At 41.8% G+C, this 19,343-nt stretch overlaps 2 protein-coding genes across 2 annotated transcripts in view; both read left to right on the plus strand.

Annotated features, from left to right (window-relative positions):
* Nucleotides 1-2,496: 2,496 nt before the first annotated feature.
* On the plus strand, nt 2,497-14,648 carry slc25a48 (solute carrier family 25 member 48). Its single transcript, XM_005753929.2, has 7 exons — nt 2,497-2,738; nt 4,894-4,937; nt 5,473-5,544; nt 6,526-6,778; nt 8,551-8,841; nt 11,759-11,892; nt 13,236-14,648. Exons 1-7 carry the CDS (start codon nt 2,684-2,686, stop codon nt 13,338-13,340), a joined length of 954 nt encoding a protein of 317 aa, XP_005753986.1. The 5' UTR covers nt 2,497-2,683; the 3' UTR covers nt 13,341-14,648.
* A 2,611-nt stretch (nt 14,649-17,259) lies between these two features.
* LOC102205695 (protein NLRC3-like) overlaps nt 17,260-19,343 on the plus strand; it is a 20,449-nt gene continuing 18,365 nt past the window's right edge. The window contains exons 1-7 of the mRNA XM_005753930.1: nt 17,260-17,326; nt 17,437-17,545; nt 17,652-17,795; nt 17,916-17,987; nt 18,223-18,330; nt 18,700-18,778; nt 18,900-19,113. Coding sequence (XP_005753987.1) covers nt 17,463-17,545; nt 17,652-17,795; nt 17,916-17,987; nt 18,223-18,330; nt 18,700-18,778; nt 18,900-19,113 — 700 coding nt within the window. The 5' untranslated portion in view covers nt 17,260-17,326; nt 17,437-17,462. The remainder of the gene's footprint in view (nt 17,327-17,436; nt 17,546-17,651; nt 17,796-17,915; nt 17,988-18,222; nt 18,331-18,699; nt 18,779-18,899; nt 19,114-19,343) is intronic.

Raw genomic sequence — 19,343 nt, forward strand, 5'->3', positions numbered from 1 at the left:
GTGTGGGACTAATAAAGGTTATCTTATCTTATCTTATCTTATCTTATCTTATTTCAGAGATATCGCACAAATAGAAGAAAGCAGTCCTACATATTTGTTTAATATGTGCATTGAAGGACATATCCTGCTCAGAAAGGACTCTGAGGTTCCTCACAGTGTTGCTGGAGGTCAAGCTATCATCTGGATTAAGCATCTGGTTAGATACCATATTTCTAAGATTTTCAGGGCCGAATACATTTTCACTTTTATCTGAACTGAGATGTTTTGTGGCCTATGCGATATAAGTCCGTTTTTTTAAATACGTTGTGCATTCAGCATTGCACCTTTTGAATAGCTCTGTGTTGTTCTCTAAAGAGCTTGGACAGAAAAGCGTCTGGACTTCTTTAAGTTGCTTGAAGACGTTTCACCTCTCATCTGAGAAGCTTCTTCAGTTCTAAGGTCAAATGGTCGAGAGTCCCAGATTTAAGTCGTAGTGTCCCCCAAGGGGGTCATGAACCCCCTGTTGATCCTTTGCTTAATCACACAAGCCAAGGTGTGAAAACGGGTGTAGGTCACAATTAGTGTTGGAAAGGTTACTTTTAAAATTTATTCCACTACAGATTACAGAATACATGCCCCAAAATGTATTTTTGCAAGGCATTCCGTTGCGTTACTAAGTGAGAGTAACGTATTGTGAATACTTTGGATTACTTAATATATTATCATGCTTTTTACAACTACATGAATGTACTATTGCTGTGTGATTTATTACTATTACTGAAGGTTACTTGCCATACCAATGCCAACTAGAGTTTTAAATTTTAATATAAAATGAGCAACAGTAGGGTGGAGGCTACACCTTTTGCAGCGATCTCGTATAGAAAACTATTCCGCGCGTATATAAAACAGGTCCACTGCTCCAAACCGTAAAGGCGTAAAACCGTAAAGTGACCTCTAGCTAATACGTCGGGTTGTAGCTGAAAACTAGCTTTACTTTGTTGTCTGGGTCAAATTTGCTAGCGAGAGACAGAGAGAGGCGTTGAAAGGCTGCTGCAACGGAACTTATTGTTTCGGAGGAAAACACGAACAAACTGTACAGTCCATCGAGTCTTTATAGCTTACATACAACTGGGCGCGTCAGGCCCGGTGACAACTCATACTTTTCCACTGTCCTTTTTCTCTCTCCTTGCGCTCACAGACACGTAACGGGTACGGCAGTCCATTCTCCATGCAGCACGGACTACACTGCCTATGAGGCTACATTCTTTAGGGCTATGCCTGTAACACTCTGCCTATTACCTTCTTATTAAATTATTTTTGTGAATGTTTTTTTTTTTAATATTTCTTCATGTCATTTTGTAGGCTACAAATAGAGGTGACAGATTGAGACCCAGGCATTAGACCCTCTTAATGCGCGTTTTGTTTAGGTTTCCACCGGCGTGGAATTACCAAAAATAGAGAGGGCACAGCCTAACATAGGACAAACAGGTAACTGTGTTCTGAATACCACCTTTTTAAATGGTAACTGTAACGGAATACAGTTATTCATATTTTGTATTTTAAATACGTAACAGCGGTACATGTATTCCGTTACTCCCCAGCACTGGTCACAATCAGCCAAGGATGAGCCTGCTGTGAAACCTAGCCCCACCGTATCATGTGACGTCTTGAGGTCAATGTATTGTTATATGATTTGAGGATCCTTACCTTATAGTATAAAGTTCATCGAGGTGACTGTTGTTGATGCCACAAAAATAAAACTGAAATCATATTTATAAGCAGTTTGTGTAACTGCAGTCTTCAATTTGTAACCCAGGGGTGGGGAAACTCCAGGCCTCAAATGGCCGGTGTCCTGCAGGTTTTAGATGTGTCCTTGATCCAGCACCGCTCATTTAAATGGCCAAATTACCTCCTCAACATGTCTTAAAGTTCTCCAAAGGTCTTGTAATGAACTAATTATTTGATTCAGGTGTGTTGAACCAGGGTGATCTAAAACCTGCACGTCACCGGCCCTTGAGGGCTGGAATTCCCCACCCCTGTTGTAACCCTTCTTGTTTTTAAAGAAATCAGATCTTCATCAAACACCTTCTGTGATGTTCTCTTTATTATTGTTTGTTTTTTTTACTTTTCCCTTCAGCAGACAATTTTTATCCAGCTCAGTCTGTTTGAGTGCAGCTCTGTTTCACAGCTGTGTCACTGATCACACTCCACCATTCATATATATGAAGTGTATAGAATATCAATATAAGCACAAGCTGCTTTAATTACATCCATGATGAGCATTTTACAGCACATACAGGAAGTTACTTTTTCTTGTCGGTCTTTAAGAGTTTTACTCTTATTGGGCAGGCTGAAGTGAAGTAGGAGAAAGGTCAAAATGTGCAGCAGTATCTGTTTTTCTGCTCAGCTTTCCTCATGGCTCATTTCCATCCCGGCCTCTCTATAGGCCGCATAGCTTTGGATAGCTCACTCCTGATTGGCCAGCAGGACGGCCTCACAGATTCAGGCTTTACTCTGATTGGTTGCTAGTGACAACTCCCGGAGTTACCTTCTATAAGCCGTTTTTTTGCCTTCTTGTGAAAAAAGTATGGGCCGATACGTGATCAGCGGGAGCCACCGGCAGCAGTAAGTGTTCTGTCCCGTGGAGAGCGCGCAGACTGTGAGATTACTGGCGTGGGGCGCGCAGAGCAGCTCCGAGTGGAAGATGCAGACCTCCAAAAGTTTCCGCGTGGATGATTTCATCGCAGGATGGATTGCAGGTGAGTTCCTCAGTCAGACACTCCGTCAATGCGTGTTTTCAGTGGATCTTTGTGGGGTGTGTGGGGGCGAACTGAAGATGGCATGGGTGGGAGGTGAAGGGAGGCTCAACAGCGCGTTTGTTTGGGTACAGTGAGCTTCACACAGAGCTCCACAGATACGCACAATCCTCCGTTGTTGTACTGCAAAAACACGTTTATCAGGGGAAAAAACGTCATGAGCTCCGCGTGCATCCTCATCCAGATAAACAGTGGAGGCTCTGCGCAGACTCCCACCCCCACCCGAACCCCTCATGTTCCCACAGTGTCACTGCAACGCAGGCTCACCGCCTCCGTTTACTCGGAAAGCTGCTCGCTGAATGCTCTCTCCCCTCGGTCAGTCTACAGGATTCAGTCTGCGCACGTTTTTATTCTAAGGACAAAAATTCGCCTTTTCCAAGCTTAATGCGTGCTGTGTCAGGGCTAGCCGCTAGGGGCTTTATTTTAATTATTCTATGAAACTGAAATTATAAAAAGATGTAAAACAAAAAAGCACAAAGCCCTGCAAAAACACATTATGTTTAAGCTGTCATATAGTGATATTCTAAATCCCAGCTGTAATACAAAACACAGAAAAACCCTGACATTGTTAATATTCAGCAAGTCTGGTTTGGATGGGAACTAGCTCCAGCTGAAAAGCTAAGACAGTCTCTGGGCTTATTAATTAATTTTGATAAGCTTTATTTTGCAATGTGAAGCCATGCTGCCAGTTGGACATTGCATTATTATGATGTCAGAGTCACAGCCGTGGAGCTTTTGCAGTCACAAAGAAAAGATTACACAACGAGCTGATGCCGGAAATCTATGTAGACCTACTTCTTTTCTCCAAATGTTCAGCTGAAGCAATAGCAGTGATCCTACCAATAAAAGCTTGAAGGAGGCCGATGATGAACTCAGAAAAACCCCACAAGTTTGGTTCAAGTGCAGGACTTCTAATCTGATTTTAAACTACAGTGTCCAGGGGCGCATTGCATTTTTCTGTCATCACCAAGATTTCACGTTTTTTGGCTGCTTTGCAAAATGCAGTTAACTTTAAATTTAAAAAAAAAAAAAGAAGAAGAATAGAAAGCTAGAAATAGACCTTAAAGAATATCTCACAGATTTCCCTGAATGTTATAAAATGTTAAGAAACATGTCCGGCCTCATTTGCAGCTTCACTTTGTGTTTCACTGCCTTCACAGCAAAGGTGAACTGACGTTTTTTAAAAAATATATATATAAATTTTGCTGGGTTACACTGCTAACAAAGCACAAAATGAAATCACTGTGATTTTTAATATTTGCAATATGTCGACCAACCTTCCAGTTCTATAGCAGTATAACCAGAATACCAGCAGCTGGCAGCCAGTTGAGTCTAGTCCCCTGAAGTTGTGCTCGATGATAAAGAATCTTTCAGATTGGTGGCAGCATGCTGTCAGTCTGTTTGCATTCATAAATTAGACAGAAGTTATTTAAAAACCTTTAAAAATCCAGTCAGACTGTGACTGTTTGCAGAAAGGTTTGCTTCTATCGGCCCACCTGTGCCGTCACCATGTGATCTAAGTCTTGCTCAGTGTGCAACACCTTCAAGCTGTGGGTAATTATTTAGTCTCCACACTCCAGTTGGTCACAGAAGGTGGAATAATCATGAGGTACCTTCATCAAGCTGTGTGTGGATGGTTTTGATGTAATGTTACGTTTGCTCTGCTTCCTGATGGCGGTGCGTGCAGCAAACCCTCTTGTTTTTTTTATTTGATATTTGGTGTCCTTGCATTGATACAATATTCATGTCCTGATGACCATGCACTCCTGGTTCTTATCTGGGCAACAACTGAGCGAGATCCTGTGGCATGTATGTTGTGTGTGTTTGATACCCACTCATGCACACACACAGTAGCTCGTGTTCCCCCCTGTGATGGCTGCTCATTTGAAGTAAATTTTAAGCCCTGACTGCAAACATGCAGGTCTGATGTCCTGCAGTAAAAACAGTTTAAGACGCTTTAGTTTTTGGCTGAGACACGTTGCCTTTCAGCATGTTGGTTATGAGTAAAACTCTTGAGATTTTTGTGGAAAGTTGTCTCTGTTTTTCTCTCTCTGGCATTTTGTGCTTCATTCCTCTTTTCTTTCTGTTTTGGCTGCAGGAGCTTCCAGTGTGGTTGTTGGCCATCCGCTGGATACAGTAAAGGTATGTCAGACCTCTGGAATCATTTTACTACAGCATTCCTCCACTTTTGTGTTATAGCTGTTATAAAAATGATCAAGCCTGCAGCTCATCAAATCATATACACTCTGTTGCACATTCTTTTGGGCCACTCTTTTTTTTATTTACGTCCTTATCCATCCTACAAATCAGGATCTGTGTTTGTATGACACACAGAGTCAGTTTCTTCCCTATAATTATAATTTAATTGATGTTTTGATGTCACATATTTCTTTTGCCAAAAATAATTTAGTATGTGTAGCAGCTAAGGAAGGAAGCATTTATCAGAAATGATCTGAATGTGCTCAAAACCAGTGTGAGTGTTATGAACTGTCTTTAGTCAGAGATGTGTGCAATGACTCCAAGGTGAAAAGCCTGAATATTTTTGTCCAACAAACTCCAAAATAAGAAATCTGAAAACCTATGTTTCACATTTGGGGGAAAAAAAACCCCAAATCAACTTTATTTATTCCTCATATGGAAATTGCTTGTTTGAATAAAGTCAGTGGCACTGTTTCAGACTCGGCTCCAGGCAGGGAATGGCTACAAAAACACTCTGCACTGCATCCTCACCATCTACAGGAAGGAAACGGTAAACATTCAAACTTCTTCTCTTTCCTCCATTTCTGCATCGCTCCAAACAGTATAAACGGTAATAAGTTATCTGACATGCTTTGAAAATATGCTTTTCATTCACCCTGCAGTATATTTAACCAAATGCTTTGTTGGCTCTGTTGTGTGTTTTAACTTGGCTGAAGCTATGGCAGTACAAATGCTGGGCAGCAATCAGAAACTTGGATATATTGTATCTGTCCCAGTGTTTTTCCACACAACTCCAGTCAGTACATCAGAGTCCCTCAGAGCCAGGGTTAGGACAGATTTATAGGATCTGGACACAAAATGTGGTCCTTCAGAGCCTAAGATCGAGTTAATCATTTCATTATAGATTGGACCTAAAACCACGTTCAGCTCAGAGCCAGCACTGCACAATATGCAAACATCCACAGTCATTCTGTCGCTTTAAGTTGTTTCCACAGCTCCCAGTCGCTTTATTTCTTCTGTGACCCAGTTTCCCAGCTGGATGCTTTAAGCTGGACCTTTTGTTTACCACCACCATGAAAAGCTTAAACCAGCTGAGTGATGATAGCAGCTTATTTTACAGAAAAATAATACATTTAGGTGAGGCTAAATATGTGCAAAAGGTTGAATTTAAGCTGCATCTATCGGTTTTATCTCTTTGGGGTGTCATATGATAAGAAGTTTCCGGTGTGTCCGTTACAAATCACAGGCCTGCTGCTCTCAGAGGTCACATGATTTATTCAGCTATGTTTTATTCCCAGCATATGTCTCCCCAGACTGTAACCGCCTCCTCAGGTTGGCCCGAGGAAAGGTTTCCATACTATTTGGCAGCAGCTGCACCCCGTATTTAATTCTGTGCATGTCATCAGTGTAAACGCCTCACTTACAGTTCTTTACTGTTCCCTCCACACTTTTCCTGCTCTTACCCGTGCATATGTATGTTTTTTTCACATGTTGTGCTGACCTTCTTGCTTCCCTCTCGACTCTTTTTCAGGTCACAGGATTCTTTAAGGGCATGTCTTTCCCCCTGGCCAGCATCACGGTCTACAACTCGGCCGTGTTTGGCTTCTTCAGTAACACTCAAAGACTCATAAGCAATTATCGCTATGGTGACGGGCAGCATCCCTGCAGCATGTTGGACCTGACCATGGCCAGCATGCTGACCGGACTGATGTCCGTGAGCCTGGGAGCTCCAGTGGATTTGGTTAAGATCAGACTCCAAATGCAAACGCAGATGGTTCTAGCAGGTAACGTGGCGATCACTTTTTTCAGGGCGGGACCTTTTGTTTTTGTATCTTAGCCTTGAAAAAAAAGTTTTGCTGTTTTTAACTTCTCTAAGATTTTGGCACATAGACAGCACACGCCAAGATAAAAAGCAGCCTTGTCAGCATAGTAACAACTTTGTCCCAAATACACCTCTGTCAGAGGAAGCTCAAATAATGGCTTTGTTTTTAATCCTCGTTCTTTTCTAAAATTTCAAAAAGAACAAGTTGACTAAGGATCGCATCAAAGAGAGTTAAGCTGTGCCCTTTCTGCTCGTTAATTACCGGCCAGCCACAAACTGCCATGTGGCGTTCATCAGATGACATTAATACATGAAATGCTGACACAGCTCCAGCTTCTGTTCTGCAATGTTTCCTTCTTATTACATCATGAGCTTTTGGGGATACAAAGTTCTCGCCGAGCTGCTGTCTTTGATAGTCATACTTCACCAGCTGGTTGCAGAATTGTTGCCAGTAGGAGTACTTTTTTTTTTTTTTTTAATAGTTTACTTTTTTATTTATTATCTAAATCGAGCAAGACTGAGTGTCACGGTAACATAGCCTCAGAACTCAATATGAATATGTCCTGATGACACAGACATCAAAACATGCTTCAGAAAACATTTCTGCTCGTGTCATCTTTTCTATAACTACATGCTGATATTCACTGATACACAGAATAACATTACAGCATCTATAAGTGTATCAGGATGTTTGACAGCATATGGTAAATATTAATAAAGAACGTTTAATATGAAAGTGGCCATAAACAGCTGCCAGAGAGATAACTGTTCATCTAAAAGAGATCTGAGGAGCTGAGCCATTAGAAGAACACAGTTTCCCTTCAGTTCTACTTATTAACCCTTTATCCCTCATATGCACCAATGCAGTGCTGGTAGAGGGTCCTGGTCTTTAAGTGTGCTGTCATATTGTGTACAAAGATTTTTCTTTTCTAACAAAATCTAATTTTTCTGTGTTTGTAGCATTTTTAGGACCTTTGAATGATGGATTTAAGGACTAAATGTCAATTTTCTCCACAGTTAGGAACCCATTCTTGCATGAATACAAAGTCTGTCGTTATATTGTTTCTTGGTCTTGTGATTTCTGGCCTGCGTCTTTCTGTTAAACAATAAAATAATAAAGCCGAGCACAGAGGGATTCCAGTCAGACATTTATAGCTTTCTACATGTTTACAGTGTTTGGCAGGCTCATACATCTTCCACCGGTCACTGGGATTAGTCACATTTCTTTCATTATCTTCCTCAGTGATACTTTGGACTTGACTTTGAATAGAGCCGACTCTTTTATGATGGAGCAAAGTGTCAGCGAGTTCAGCCAGGATCAGGAAACCATTTCACTGTAAACTCAGCATTACATACTGCGATTAGCATGACTGACTTACTAAGCCCGATACTTGGTATGATCACCGTCACTAAAACAGAAAGTCATTTCACTCTAATGTAAAAGGACTGCTACATATTAATGGTATTGTGTTTGTCGGTTGGTTCTTTTCCACGTGATATGGAAAGACTCGAGCACCTTCCTGTGTTTCAGACACCAACGTTTTTGGACTGTGAGAAAGAAACAAAAAAGTTTGAAAAACGTTCTGCTGAGACTGAAAATCCCCTGAAGTTGAAACACCTTTGCTTAAAGTTCCCAGAGACGAGGACACGGAGAGGAGAACAAACTGGATGAAGCAGATCCCTAACTAACCTGCTCACTGACTTCACTCTCATATATTTTTGTTTTTTAAACAGGGAACCTCCACCTTGCGGGCAACATGTCGAATGGCACCAACATCCGTCTGCGCTCCGTCAGCATTCCCAGCCAGCAGCAGCTGTACCGAGGGCCCATCCACTGCATCAGCAGCATCCTGCAGACTGAGGGCCTCCAGGGCCTGTACAGAGGAGCCGGAGCCATGATCCTCAGGGACGTACCTGGATACACGCTCTATTTCATCCCTTACGCCATCTTCTGCGACCTGCTGAGGCCGGACAACACTTCGAGCCCACATCCATGTTCCATCTGGCTGGCAGGAGGACTGGCAGGTAAATGTCACCAAAACAAAGTTTCCTCTGATATTTTCAGTGTCATTAGCGTTGTTTGAGTTATTGGTGACTTTAGACGTCAGTTAAATTTATGCCTGTTGCCACAGACCTGTGAGTCAGATGTACAGGAAAACATTTGTGGAAGTTCTTTCCTCGTCCACTCACCGCTGAGCTGGGTGATGGGTCACTGTGCACCAAATTAACAACAAAGGAGAAAAGGAGTGAACAGACAGCTGGCCGTACTCAAAGTGCTGATTCTGGGTCTTTGGGAGGAAGCTGATGACTTTGTTAGGACACACAGTAGCTAACATTAACCTGTGATGTCAATGCAGCAGTTCTGACCCTTTAACGAGGGGCGTGGCAACGCTGTCCTGAAGAGCAGCGTGTTGAGTCAGTGCTAACATGGAGGTTAATGAAGTGCGTGTTTCTGATTGAAGTGGCAGTTTCAATGTGAGCCTGACTGGACTGGATGTGATGTGGCAGCGCTGCAGCGGTAGAAGAATTAGACGAGCCTTAGGTGCACAGTCAGAGCACAGTTAAACCTGCTATTAAAACCTTTGTTATTTATTTAAGGTTTTATTTCAGAGTCCAACACGTTTGAAAATGTTTTGAGACCTTCACACACTCTGAAGTGTCTGCCTTAACCTTAACATAACCTTGTTCTTCAGAGCTGTCCTTCTGTTAGTAATGAACCAGACGGGGTCGATGTCAGCTGAACATTTGAGAATAAAAGCGAATAGATCTTAAGGTTTTCTTCTTTCATATTTTTGCTAAAACCTCTTTATATTTCCCTACTTGTATCAGTTACACTGGCAGAACCTCACAGAGATAATAAAAGTTAATTATTAATAAGATATAAGTAAACTCCTCCGCTGATGCCAGTCGGCATTAAACCAAACTGTTGCACAACCAGAGCCAGCAGTAACCCCCAATTACAAGGAATTTGGCAAGAAATCAAGAACTTCTGAACAATGGTCAGAAATCACTCTTGGTTTGTCAGATGGGACTCGAGCACGGACAAACCAGTAATTCCATTAAGTGATAAATCTTTGAGTATGTTACTTTTGTTTTTTGTTTTTTTTCCCTTCTATCCTATCAGCGTTGTAGAAGCCGATTCTTGACAGTTGTTGTTTTTTTTGTTTTTTTTTCTTCAGCTTTATGAACTGATAGACTCGGATGAAACTGTACTGTAGAACAACAGCTGACACAGTTTTCTTTTCTTATATAAAATGACAGAAAACACAAAGTCTGAGATATTTTTAGTTTGGGGTCAGATCAGTGCTATTATTGATACTTATTGATCAATACTTTTACATAATTAAGTCACTGTAGCATCTATTCAATGTCCAAAAAAACTAAAGTTGCACATTATCTTTGCCCTCGCTCCTCTGATTCAGTTATTGATGAAACGTCGCAGCTCTTCAGTTGTGTCTTATTTTAACAATTCATGACACTGAGGCTAAAATGTGATGAAGTCATTTTTAAACTTGGTTCAAGCTGTAATGTTCACACTGTTAACAAGGTATGAACTGGAACGGCCTCAAATGTGGAGAATCATTGCCTCCGACAGTTTGGCTGTAAATAGGTCACTGTTATTATTCGGTTCAGAGGGTTTGGGGATAAAATCCAGACCTAAAGGTAACTTTGTTTTTTCAGTACCTTTATTTTTCCTTTACTTTCCTCTGCTGACACACATCATTGTCCTGCTGTGTCCCAGACCTTCTGCTCTGTACATAAACACCAGTATTGATCCGAGCAGGTCAGACTGAGCTGTGGGTGGTTTCTGTTTGTCTGACCGGCCTCTGAATGACGTCCGTGGGCTGTTATTAACCTGGCGAAGACTGTACATGTGACCTTATCTTTGTTCATTCGTAGGTTCCACAGAACTGCAATAGCAAGAAATCAATATGAGCAAACACATCTGAGGCCAATCAAGTTCTGGCTGGTGGAAACGGATGCATGGAGTCGGAGGCTGGAGTTTCAGGGTTGTTTGGTCTCAGAGGTTAAAGCAGGCTCCACATGCAGACCAGCCAGCTGTGAACATCTGACTGAGTGAAAAATGTAGTGTGAGAGCTTCGGTCAGCTGGACGGCATAAATCTGAAATGCTGCCATGTTTAGCCTCCCATTAGGCCTGAATCCGTCGTAGTTGAACTAAAACTCGGACAATATCCTGATGATTTTTCCTCCAAACCTTCAATGAGTTACAGTAAATGTTTTAATTATGTTCTGTACGTCTTAAAGTCTAAATGACCCTTAAACTCGTGTATCAGCTGATGTCAAGTCATTTCTTCTTTACTGCTGGCTGTGTGAGTGAATCTATTACAGATGTTATAAGGAGCGCCTGAACGCAGCACGTGAAGTTTGTGCTGAGCCCTGTAACCCTCATTTAACCTCCTAGGACTTGGCGTCCACATATGTGGACATCACATTTTGGGTTATTTAGACCAAAATACTCAATTTTGCTCTACATGGGCCTGATATCCACTTACGGGGACATTATACTGCTACTGTTCTATCAAAATTTTAAACAAATATCCTCATATGTGGCTCTTATTTTTCTTAAAAACAAAAATAAGGTAAAAAAAAATCTGGTAATTTTTTGTTTTTGCGTTCATCGGGCCCCAATATGCCCAATATCAAAGGGAAATTAAAAATGCATGCTGGGGAAGAGTTCGGGTCTTAGGAGGTTAAAGATCCTCATTTTTGGCAAAAGTAAAAGGTTCCAGAAGCTGAACTGTGATCTTTGGACCTACGCAATAAAATGACAAAATCTCAGTATCAGAGGAGACTTTCACAGTCTGAGATTTTATGTGTTTGCTCTAGTCCTTGTCTGGTTCCATATGTGACTTCCACCTGGTTTAGAGTCCTTGCACCATGACATCAGCAGGAAGTTCAGAGCTCTCTCCTCTTTCTCAGGGTCCATTTCCTGGGTCACAGCCACACCAACCGACGTGGTAAAGAGTCGAATGCAGGCTGATGCTCAGCTGCAGAGGAAGTACAAGGGAGTTTTACACTGCATCATCCACAGCTACAAGACAGAGGGAGTACAGGTGAGTAATGACTTCAACCAGCCAAAACTATAAGAACACTGTTTTTAAGCACCTCGATCTGGCTCCACACAAACAGCAAACTCAGCTACCCACTGTGTTTGGACACTTAGCTGTGTCCATGTGAGCTTTGTATCTGAGGATCCAGCAGAGCACACAAGTTACCGCAGCTTGAACACTGAAGCTTCTGCCTGAAGAAATCAACCAAGATGCACAAAGTTTGTCCACTGTAGTACCGATCTCAGGGCTTCCTGAACGAATGTTGTGTGTGCTTGGGTCAACACGTTGTCCCTGAAATCGTATCAATATCTATTTTAAAGAAAAAAGAAATTTTACAAACATCTTACCAAACTGAGCCTCAATGACACACCTCCTCATGGGTAAGTCATGACACTCCCTGGGCATCAATGGGCCATATAGCTGCTACAGACATCTGTCCAATAAGCAGACTGAATGCTCTCACATGTGTGAAGTTTGAAGTTCACTTTTTGGTTCCTCAAATGTTTCTGCTGAAAATATTTAAATTACAAGGAAAGAATTCTCTTCAGATACTTGGCATGAAACCTCTTCCCCAGCGAGGCTTAAAAGGCCTGTTACACCTGCCTTTGTCACCGCCAACACCAAAAGTGATGTCAGAGATGCTGCTGAAAGTTGCCCTTTGGTGTTTCCACTCATCCTGCACCTCCAAAGATTTCTAGACCCTAACATGGACAACAACAAGAATTATATTTTAGGATTAAAAATATCATTTCCATGAAAGAGGCCGTTCATACTGCTGATAATTGCAGTAATTATCAGTATTGTTAGTTTTGGGCAGCTGTGGCAACAAACCTTACTTTGGGTGGTGGTCTAATAATTTTGCTAAGACCTGTACAGGATGAAAAAGTGAAACTCCTCGTTGTAAAAAAATATCCTCTTATAAAATAAAACGGGCCACATGCTGCAGAAAACCTTATGTGGGGTTATGTCAGGTCAGCATTTGTCACACGGCTGGTGTCCTGGCCTGAGACGAGCAAATGTTGCATCTGTGTGTCTGATTCGTGCTGTTCATAATGTCAAAGGTTGTAAACTGTAGACAAGCTATCGCAGTGTCCAGAAATCAGGAGGGGTCAGGTTCTGAGAAAGTAAACTGGACTGTTGATGTGAACAGAGGTCAGTGAGTTGGGTTACTACAGGCCAGCGTCCCCAAAGAAAAATCAACGTAACACTGCGGTCTGTGGGCTGTGTTCACCTTCACTCATGTTTCCTGTCAGCGCGGCACCAAAGATCTGGAATGATAACAGATGTGTGTAGACAGTTTAACATATTTAATTCCAACTTTCTCTTTTTTTTTTTTTAATGTTCAGGTGTTCTTCAGGGGAGCATCAGTGAACGCCATCCGAGGCTTCCCAATGAGCTCCACCATGTTCCTGACCTATGAACTCTCTCTGCGGTTCTTCAGGGGTCTTTAGGACACATTTTACTAATTAAAGGAGTCACACTGAGTTACTTGGAAAAATGAGCACAAAGCAAATAGAGCCCAGCGTCTCTGAAACGAGAGACTGGTGACAGTGTAAGTCATCTGATCAAACCTTTAGCTCAGTCACACAGACAGTTTTATCACACCGGTGGCCAGCGATGTTACGCAATGCTGCTTGAGTTATTCAGAGATTAAAGATTTTAGTGTTGGTGCTGCAGAGTGATTGTGTGGAGCTATTTTTATAGTTTTATAAATTGGATCAGTTTCAGGTGGATTGCAATTATTGGTCAAATCAAAAAGTATCTTCTTGTTATGTGTAGTATAATAGTTGAATGACATGTTGATGTCAGAATTTTACTGAAGTTGAATTTTTCTTTGCTGCATATTTACCAAAGAACTCTGTGTGTTCCTCCGCGGTTTGTTTTTGGGGCAAGTCTGAACTTCCTGTGAAAAAGACGGTCAGTATGGAGGTGATGTGCACAGTAATATTGTGTTAATACACAGTAGTGCACTGTTAGCATGTGATTGGTGATCTGTAGGGAAAAGAAAGGAAGTCCGGTGATGAGGAGTAAAACTGACATAGATGTCATGTGTAGTCATCAGCGCATAATGTTTCATACTGAATACGATCAGCTAAAAGATTTTTAAACAGATCTCATGTATAACTTAGCTATTTCACTTTGTAACCTCCACATGTAGAAGTGTTTATCTGGCCTTTATGTGCTGCACTTTATCTCAGAGAGATAAGCTCAATTGACCAAGTCAATGTGAAAAGATGAGTTTGACATTTTCAACACAAGCAGAGGGTCAACATATTCTGTTACCTCTTAGTTGTAGGTTTAATTTATGAACTGGATGTACCTTACATATATTCAAAATGATTAAACGCATCATTTTAATGAGTTTTAGATGTTCTTTCTTCTGCTCTCTCGTTCTGTACTTTAAAATCCTGTTTATGTTGAAAATGGCACATCCACAGAGTCATAACATGAAATGTTGCCTTCCATGCGGACTGTATGTGTGTTGCACACTAACGTCCTCTTGTACATTTGTTTGTGTGTTTCTTATATTAAGAAAAGTGAGTTTTACAAGTTTATAATTAAACGTCCTGCTAACAAACTTTCCACAGACTGCAGTTAAAAGCTTTGGCGTTTCGCTCTGAAGTCAGATTAAAATTATAACAGGATTTATTGTTTTTAAAACCCTGACATGTAAATATGTGTAAATATGTTCGCTGCCATTCCACATGACAGGGAGCCAGAAATTTCTTATTGTACATAAATAAAAGCTTTTAATCACACCGCTCTCCTTTTCTGAATCGGCTCTTCTCAGAATAATGTGACATTCATGTGACAGCTCGTCTACTTAGAGATAGGGGCCTGCTGTCAGATAAATACTTCGTGATGTCGACACGTGCTACGAGAGCTGATTTTCATGTCATATCTGAGGCCTAAAGCGAAGACTCTGGCTTCAGTAGAATTGCAGACAGACGTTGACTTTCTGCCTGCAGTCGGCTGATAAGAACCTGGAGCTCTAAAGTCACTCTCATAACTACAGTGAAAGCTGTTTGTTATTTTCACCTCAACTTCCCTCTAAGGGCTCACAAAACCCACTAGAGGGCAGCATCTAGCAACACAACTCAATGAAGCGGCTATTCGCACAAATCTACCCACAATGCACTGAGTGTTTCTTCTTAATCTGTGGTTCTCTTCCATAGCGTGCCCCATCCCTGATACTGGGACTGGTTTCTTTCTGCTAAAAACAGTTTTTCCTTTCTGCTGTCATCAAAGGTTGATTGGTCGAGTTTTCTTTGTATTACTAACTTGCAGTATAAAGTGCCTTGAGGCAACTGTTGTTGTGATTTGGCGCTGTATAAATAATATAAAATGAATCAATTAAATTGAAACTCTGTAGTCAATTTGTAACAGTAAGAAGGCTTATTTTTAGTCATTTACACATTTTTCATATAACAGTTTAATAATGAACACTGTTAATGTAAATCGTTCTTCTTTGGAACTTCAAGCAGAGTTTCTATTGCAGCAGGTCCTCCTTAAGAAAAAGAAAAACCGCCTAATAATGAAAACAGCTGTGTGTTGGTGTCATTTAGGGTGGTACATCGCCACGTTGTGGAATAAACTGTAATCAACCTTTGTAAATACTGCATATCCCAGCAAATACTGCATTAACGTTATACTGCAAGAACTCTGCAAGTATAACTTTATTTTTTTTTATAATTATTATTATGGAAAATCTTCTGGTTAGCAGATAAACAATACTGTGCACAGTTTATGGTTTTTGACTTGACCAGTAATATTCATGCAGTGTTGCTTTCATTGTGGCACAGATGCTCATGCATGTAGTTAAAAAAATATATTATTAGTTTATATTATTAGTTATTATATTTGTCTCACTTCAAGCAATAATGGGTTCATAAATTCTTGATTTGACCTGGCTGACAGGCAGTGGGGGGAGCAAGAGAATTTTAATAGGGGCTGGCAGCCTGAGATTATTACTGATACAGCACAGAGACACATAAAACAAATCTGTAATATTATTTAAAACATAAAAACTGATTTTCCTTTAATGTGGACTCAGGTCAAGTGGATACAAGCGGACGAGATCGCGGATACAAGCGGCAGAAATGAGCTTCCCCCGAAGGGTGGCTGGCCTCTCCCTTAGAGATGGGGTGAGAAGTTCGGCCATCCGGGAGGAGCTCAGAGTAGAGCCGTTGCTGCTCCACATCAAAAGGAGCCAGCTGAGGTGGTTCGGGCATCTGACAAGGATGCCCCCTGGGCGCCTCCTGGGTGAGGTCTTCCAGGCATGCCCCACCGGGAGGAGGCCCCAGGGCAGACCCAGGACACGCTGGAGAGATTATATCTCTCGGCTGGCCTGGGAACGCCTTGGAGTTCCCCCGGATAAGCTGGAGGAGGTGGCTGGGGAGAGGGAGGTCTCGGCCTCTTTGCTTAGGCTGCTGCCCCCGCGACCCGGCCTCGGATGAAGATGGATGGATGGATGGTGGACTCAGGTCTGGTAGGATACAGCACTTAGTTGTTTTGGGTGTTGGTGTTAGTGTGGCAGACGCAAAGTTCAAGGAGAAGAGACGATTTGTCTGCTTGGCTGACAAATAAAACCGGTGAAACTATGAGACACACTTTGACTTTGATGGGGCGATCGTGGCTCAAGAGTTGGGAGTTCGCCTTGTAATCGGAAGGTTGCCGGTTCGAGCCCCGGCTTGGACAGTCTCGGTCATTGTGTCCTTGGGCAAGACACTTCACCCGTTGCCTACTGGTGGTGGTCAGAGGGCCCAGTGGCGCCAGTGTCCGACAGCCTCGCCTCTGTCAGTGCGCCCCAGGGTGGCTGTGGCTACATTGTAGCTTGCCATCACCAGTGTGTGAATGGGTGGATGACAGGTTGTGTAAAGCGCTTTGGGGTCCTTAGGGACTAGAAAAGCGCTATACAAATACAGGCCATTTACCATTTACTTATTGTGGCTGCAAAATTTTAAATTTTGTATTTTTGTTTTTTTTGTTTTTTTGTTTTATCCTTCCCTCTCTGTAACTTCTGCCTTCATTTTTAATGCATGTCTCAGGAGTTTGCTGTGGACACTGAGAAGAATAGTAGCACGTGGAACAAAAGGAAAACATTTCTACACTGTGAAGTGTTTGGTCAAACTGAGGCACTCGGTATAAACTGTAGGCAAAAAGTTTCATTTTTAAAGTTATGAACAAACTTTGATGGAGTGACATGAAGCACAGTAAAGTAGCTCTTTTTTTATGTTTTTGTGGATGAATTTCTTGGCCCATTTAAAAATCCTGCCTATCCTGCCCACTCCAGCCTAGCAGGGGGCAGTATTACTCCTACATGTTTAAAAGAATAAAAGAAGAGTCGTAGCAAGCCTGCAGTGACGTCATCGCTTCCTGGTTATTATTTACTTTCATTTTATGGCTTTGTGAAGCTGCAGATTGTCTCCGTGTAGAGGTGAGTAAGGCCTACGGTTCACTGCTGGGCTCTGACTCTGATTTGCTTCACTCAGAGCGGTGAGTTTGTGACACTCAGAATGAGGAGAAATCTTTTTTTTTTTTTTGCAGGTTTCTGTGCTTCAGCTGACTCTGTGATGTCGCTGTGTGAGAACAAAGTGGAGCTTCCTCCTCCCTCTAAAGCCACTCTGTGTGGAGACGAGATCACCAAAGCTCAGAGGTCAGATGACTTTCTTTACTGCCAGGGACTCTTCTGCATGCTACAGCTCTGCATTTAAATCACTGCACCATCATTTTTATTCACATGTAAAACTGTGTGTGTGAAGCCCAGAGAAGCAGCACAGACCCCACACAGCCCACCGTGAACCTGAACCCGTCTGTGTGTCCACGATGAGCAGCAGCTCAAATGAGCGATATATTGATTTCAGCCAAGATACAGAGAACAGTCAGAACCTGCCTGCTAATGAAGGGTAAGGATGGAAAGCTACCAGAAATATTTAACTGGACTTTAGCAAATAAAACATTTTAACCAGGAGTTAATTAACTTCATGCTATTCATTGTAATTATGTGTTTTCTTGCCCATATGCAGCTGGTTATCCTTCATAAAGAACTGGATCATGGATGCGATCGTGAATTTATTACAAAGATTATTTGTGAAACAGTAAGTCGTGCATTACATCTTACTAATTATTCATTGTTTTTGTCTCTACAGAGCTGCAAGGAGACGAAGCATGTGGTTGAGAATGTTGTGACTAAAAGAAACCTGAACATAGAGATGTAGTGGTAGCACATCTGTCCACCAAGCCAGACATCAGCTGTTTACAATAACATCTGTCACTCACTGCAGCCAAGGGGCATCTTTTCTTCTTCATTTAACCTTATCTGCTGTTATTCAGGTTACAACAGATACCAGCATCTTCTGAACCTGATTCATCAGCACCCACAACGTGCGATGAATCTGTTCTTCATAACTCCAGCGATGAACTCGACTCTGTTAACGAGGCGTAAGTACTTCAGGATGATAGTGAAAACTGAATACTAGCGCTCATCTTAGTGAAACGTTGAAGTTTCCAGTATAACCAGTCGGAGAACCTAAAGAGGAGCAGTAGGAGGTTGTAGATGACTTGCTTCAGAGAACTTCAGAAGTTTACAGTGAAGGAGGGGGGGTTAGTGCAAGCTGTTAGGACTAGACCCTGCTGAGGATGCTGAAAGCTACAGAAACCTCTTAATTCTTAAAAGCTTCAGCATCACTCACTGCTCACAGTCACTCACGTTCACTGTTTGAGACCAAATGTTACTAGATGGACCTTTGCCTTGTGGTTGTTTTTGTGTGAACAGATATGATGGGAGCTAATTTTTCACAATTCTTCCAGATTTGACGAGGAAAGTACAGAGGCTCCAAGTGATCAGCCTGCCCAGCAGCATCAATCACATCCGGACTCAGTCTTTATGGTGTGTACAACAACTTCTTTTACACGTGTTTTATTCTCAGTCATCTCCATGCTGCACTTGTGTCTGATTATCATTGTGATGATTTAAATCTGGTTTCATTAATTGTTATATCCTGTTCAAGCGGCTGGAGGACAACATTATCACTTTCGTGAAAAATGAGCTGAAGAAGATCCAGAAGATGTTGTTTCCAGATAACTCAGAGAGTCAGATGGAGGAAGAGATGCTGCTGGAGGGCGAGGGTGAAGAACACAAGAACAGAGAGGCATTGGTGAAGCTCGCCCTGCATTTCCTGAGGAAAATGGAACAGAACGGCATGGCTGACTATCTGCAGAACAGTAAGTAAAATGAGCCTGATCAGTAAATGTGACAGATCATTGCAGTCATTTATCAGTGTTTTCATGGATGAGCAGTTGACAGGAATTGCACATTGTACTATATTTGATCTGTTTGGGTGCAATTATTTAAAAATTCAGTTCCTGAACCATATACCCATTCTGCCTTTTATTTAGAAAATTTCTCACTTAGCACATTAGCACTCATCACATTAGCAGTTCTGGTCCTAACC

The sequence above is a fragment of the Pundamilia nyererei genome, unplaced genomic scaffold (assembly GCF_000239375.1).
Source record: "Pundamilia nyererei isolate P.nyererei 1_Seehausen unplaced genomic scaffold, PunNye1.0 scaffold00480, whole genome shotgun sequence".
Lineage (NCBI taxonomy): Eukaryota > Metazoa > Chordata > Actinopteri > Cichliformes > Cichlidae > Pundamilia > Pundamilia nyererei.

What these genes read in the sequence shown, in the direction of transcription:
- slc25a48 (XM_005753929.2), top strand. Translation starts at nt 2,684, where the DNA reads ATGCAGACCTCCAAAAGTTTCCGCGTGGATGATTTCATCGCAGGATGG. An exon ending in ATCCGCTGGATACAGTAAAG is followed by an intron (nt 4,938 to 5,472) that starts GTATGTCAGACC and finishes GCACTGTTTCAG; the next exon opens with ACTCGGCTCCAGGCAGGGAA. An exon ending in AACGCAGATGGTTCTAGCAG is followed by an intron (nt 6,779 to 8,550) that starts GTAACGTGGCGA and finishes TTTTTTAAACAG; the next exon opens with GGAACCTCCACCTTGCGGGC.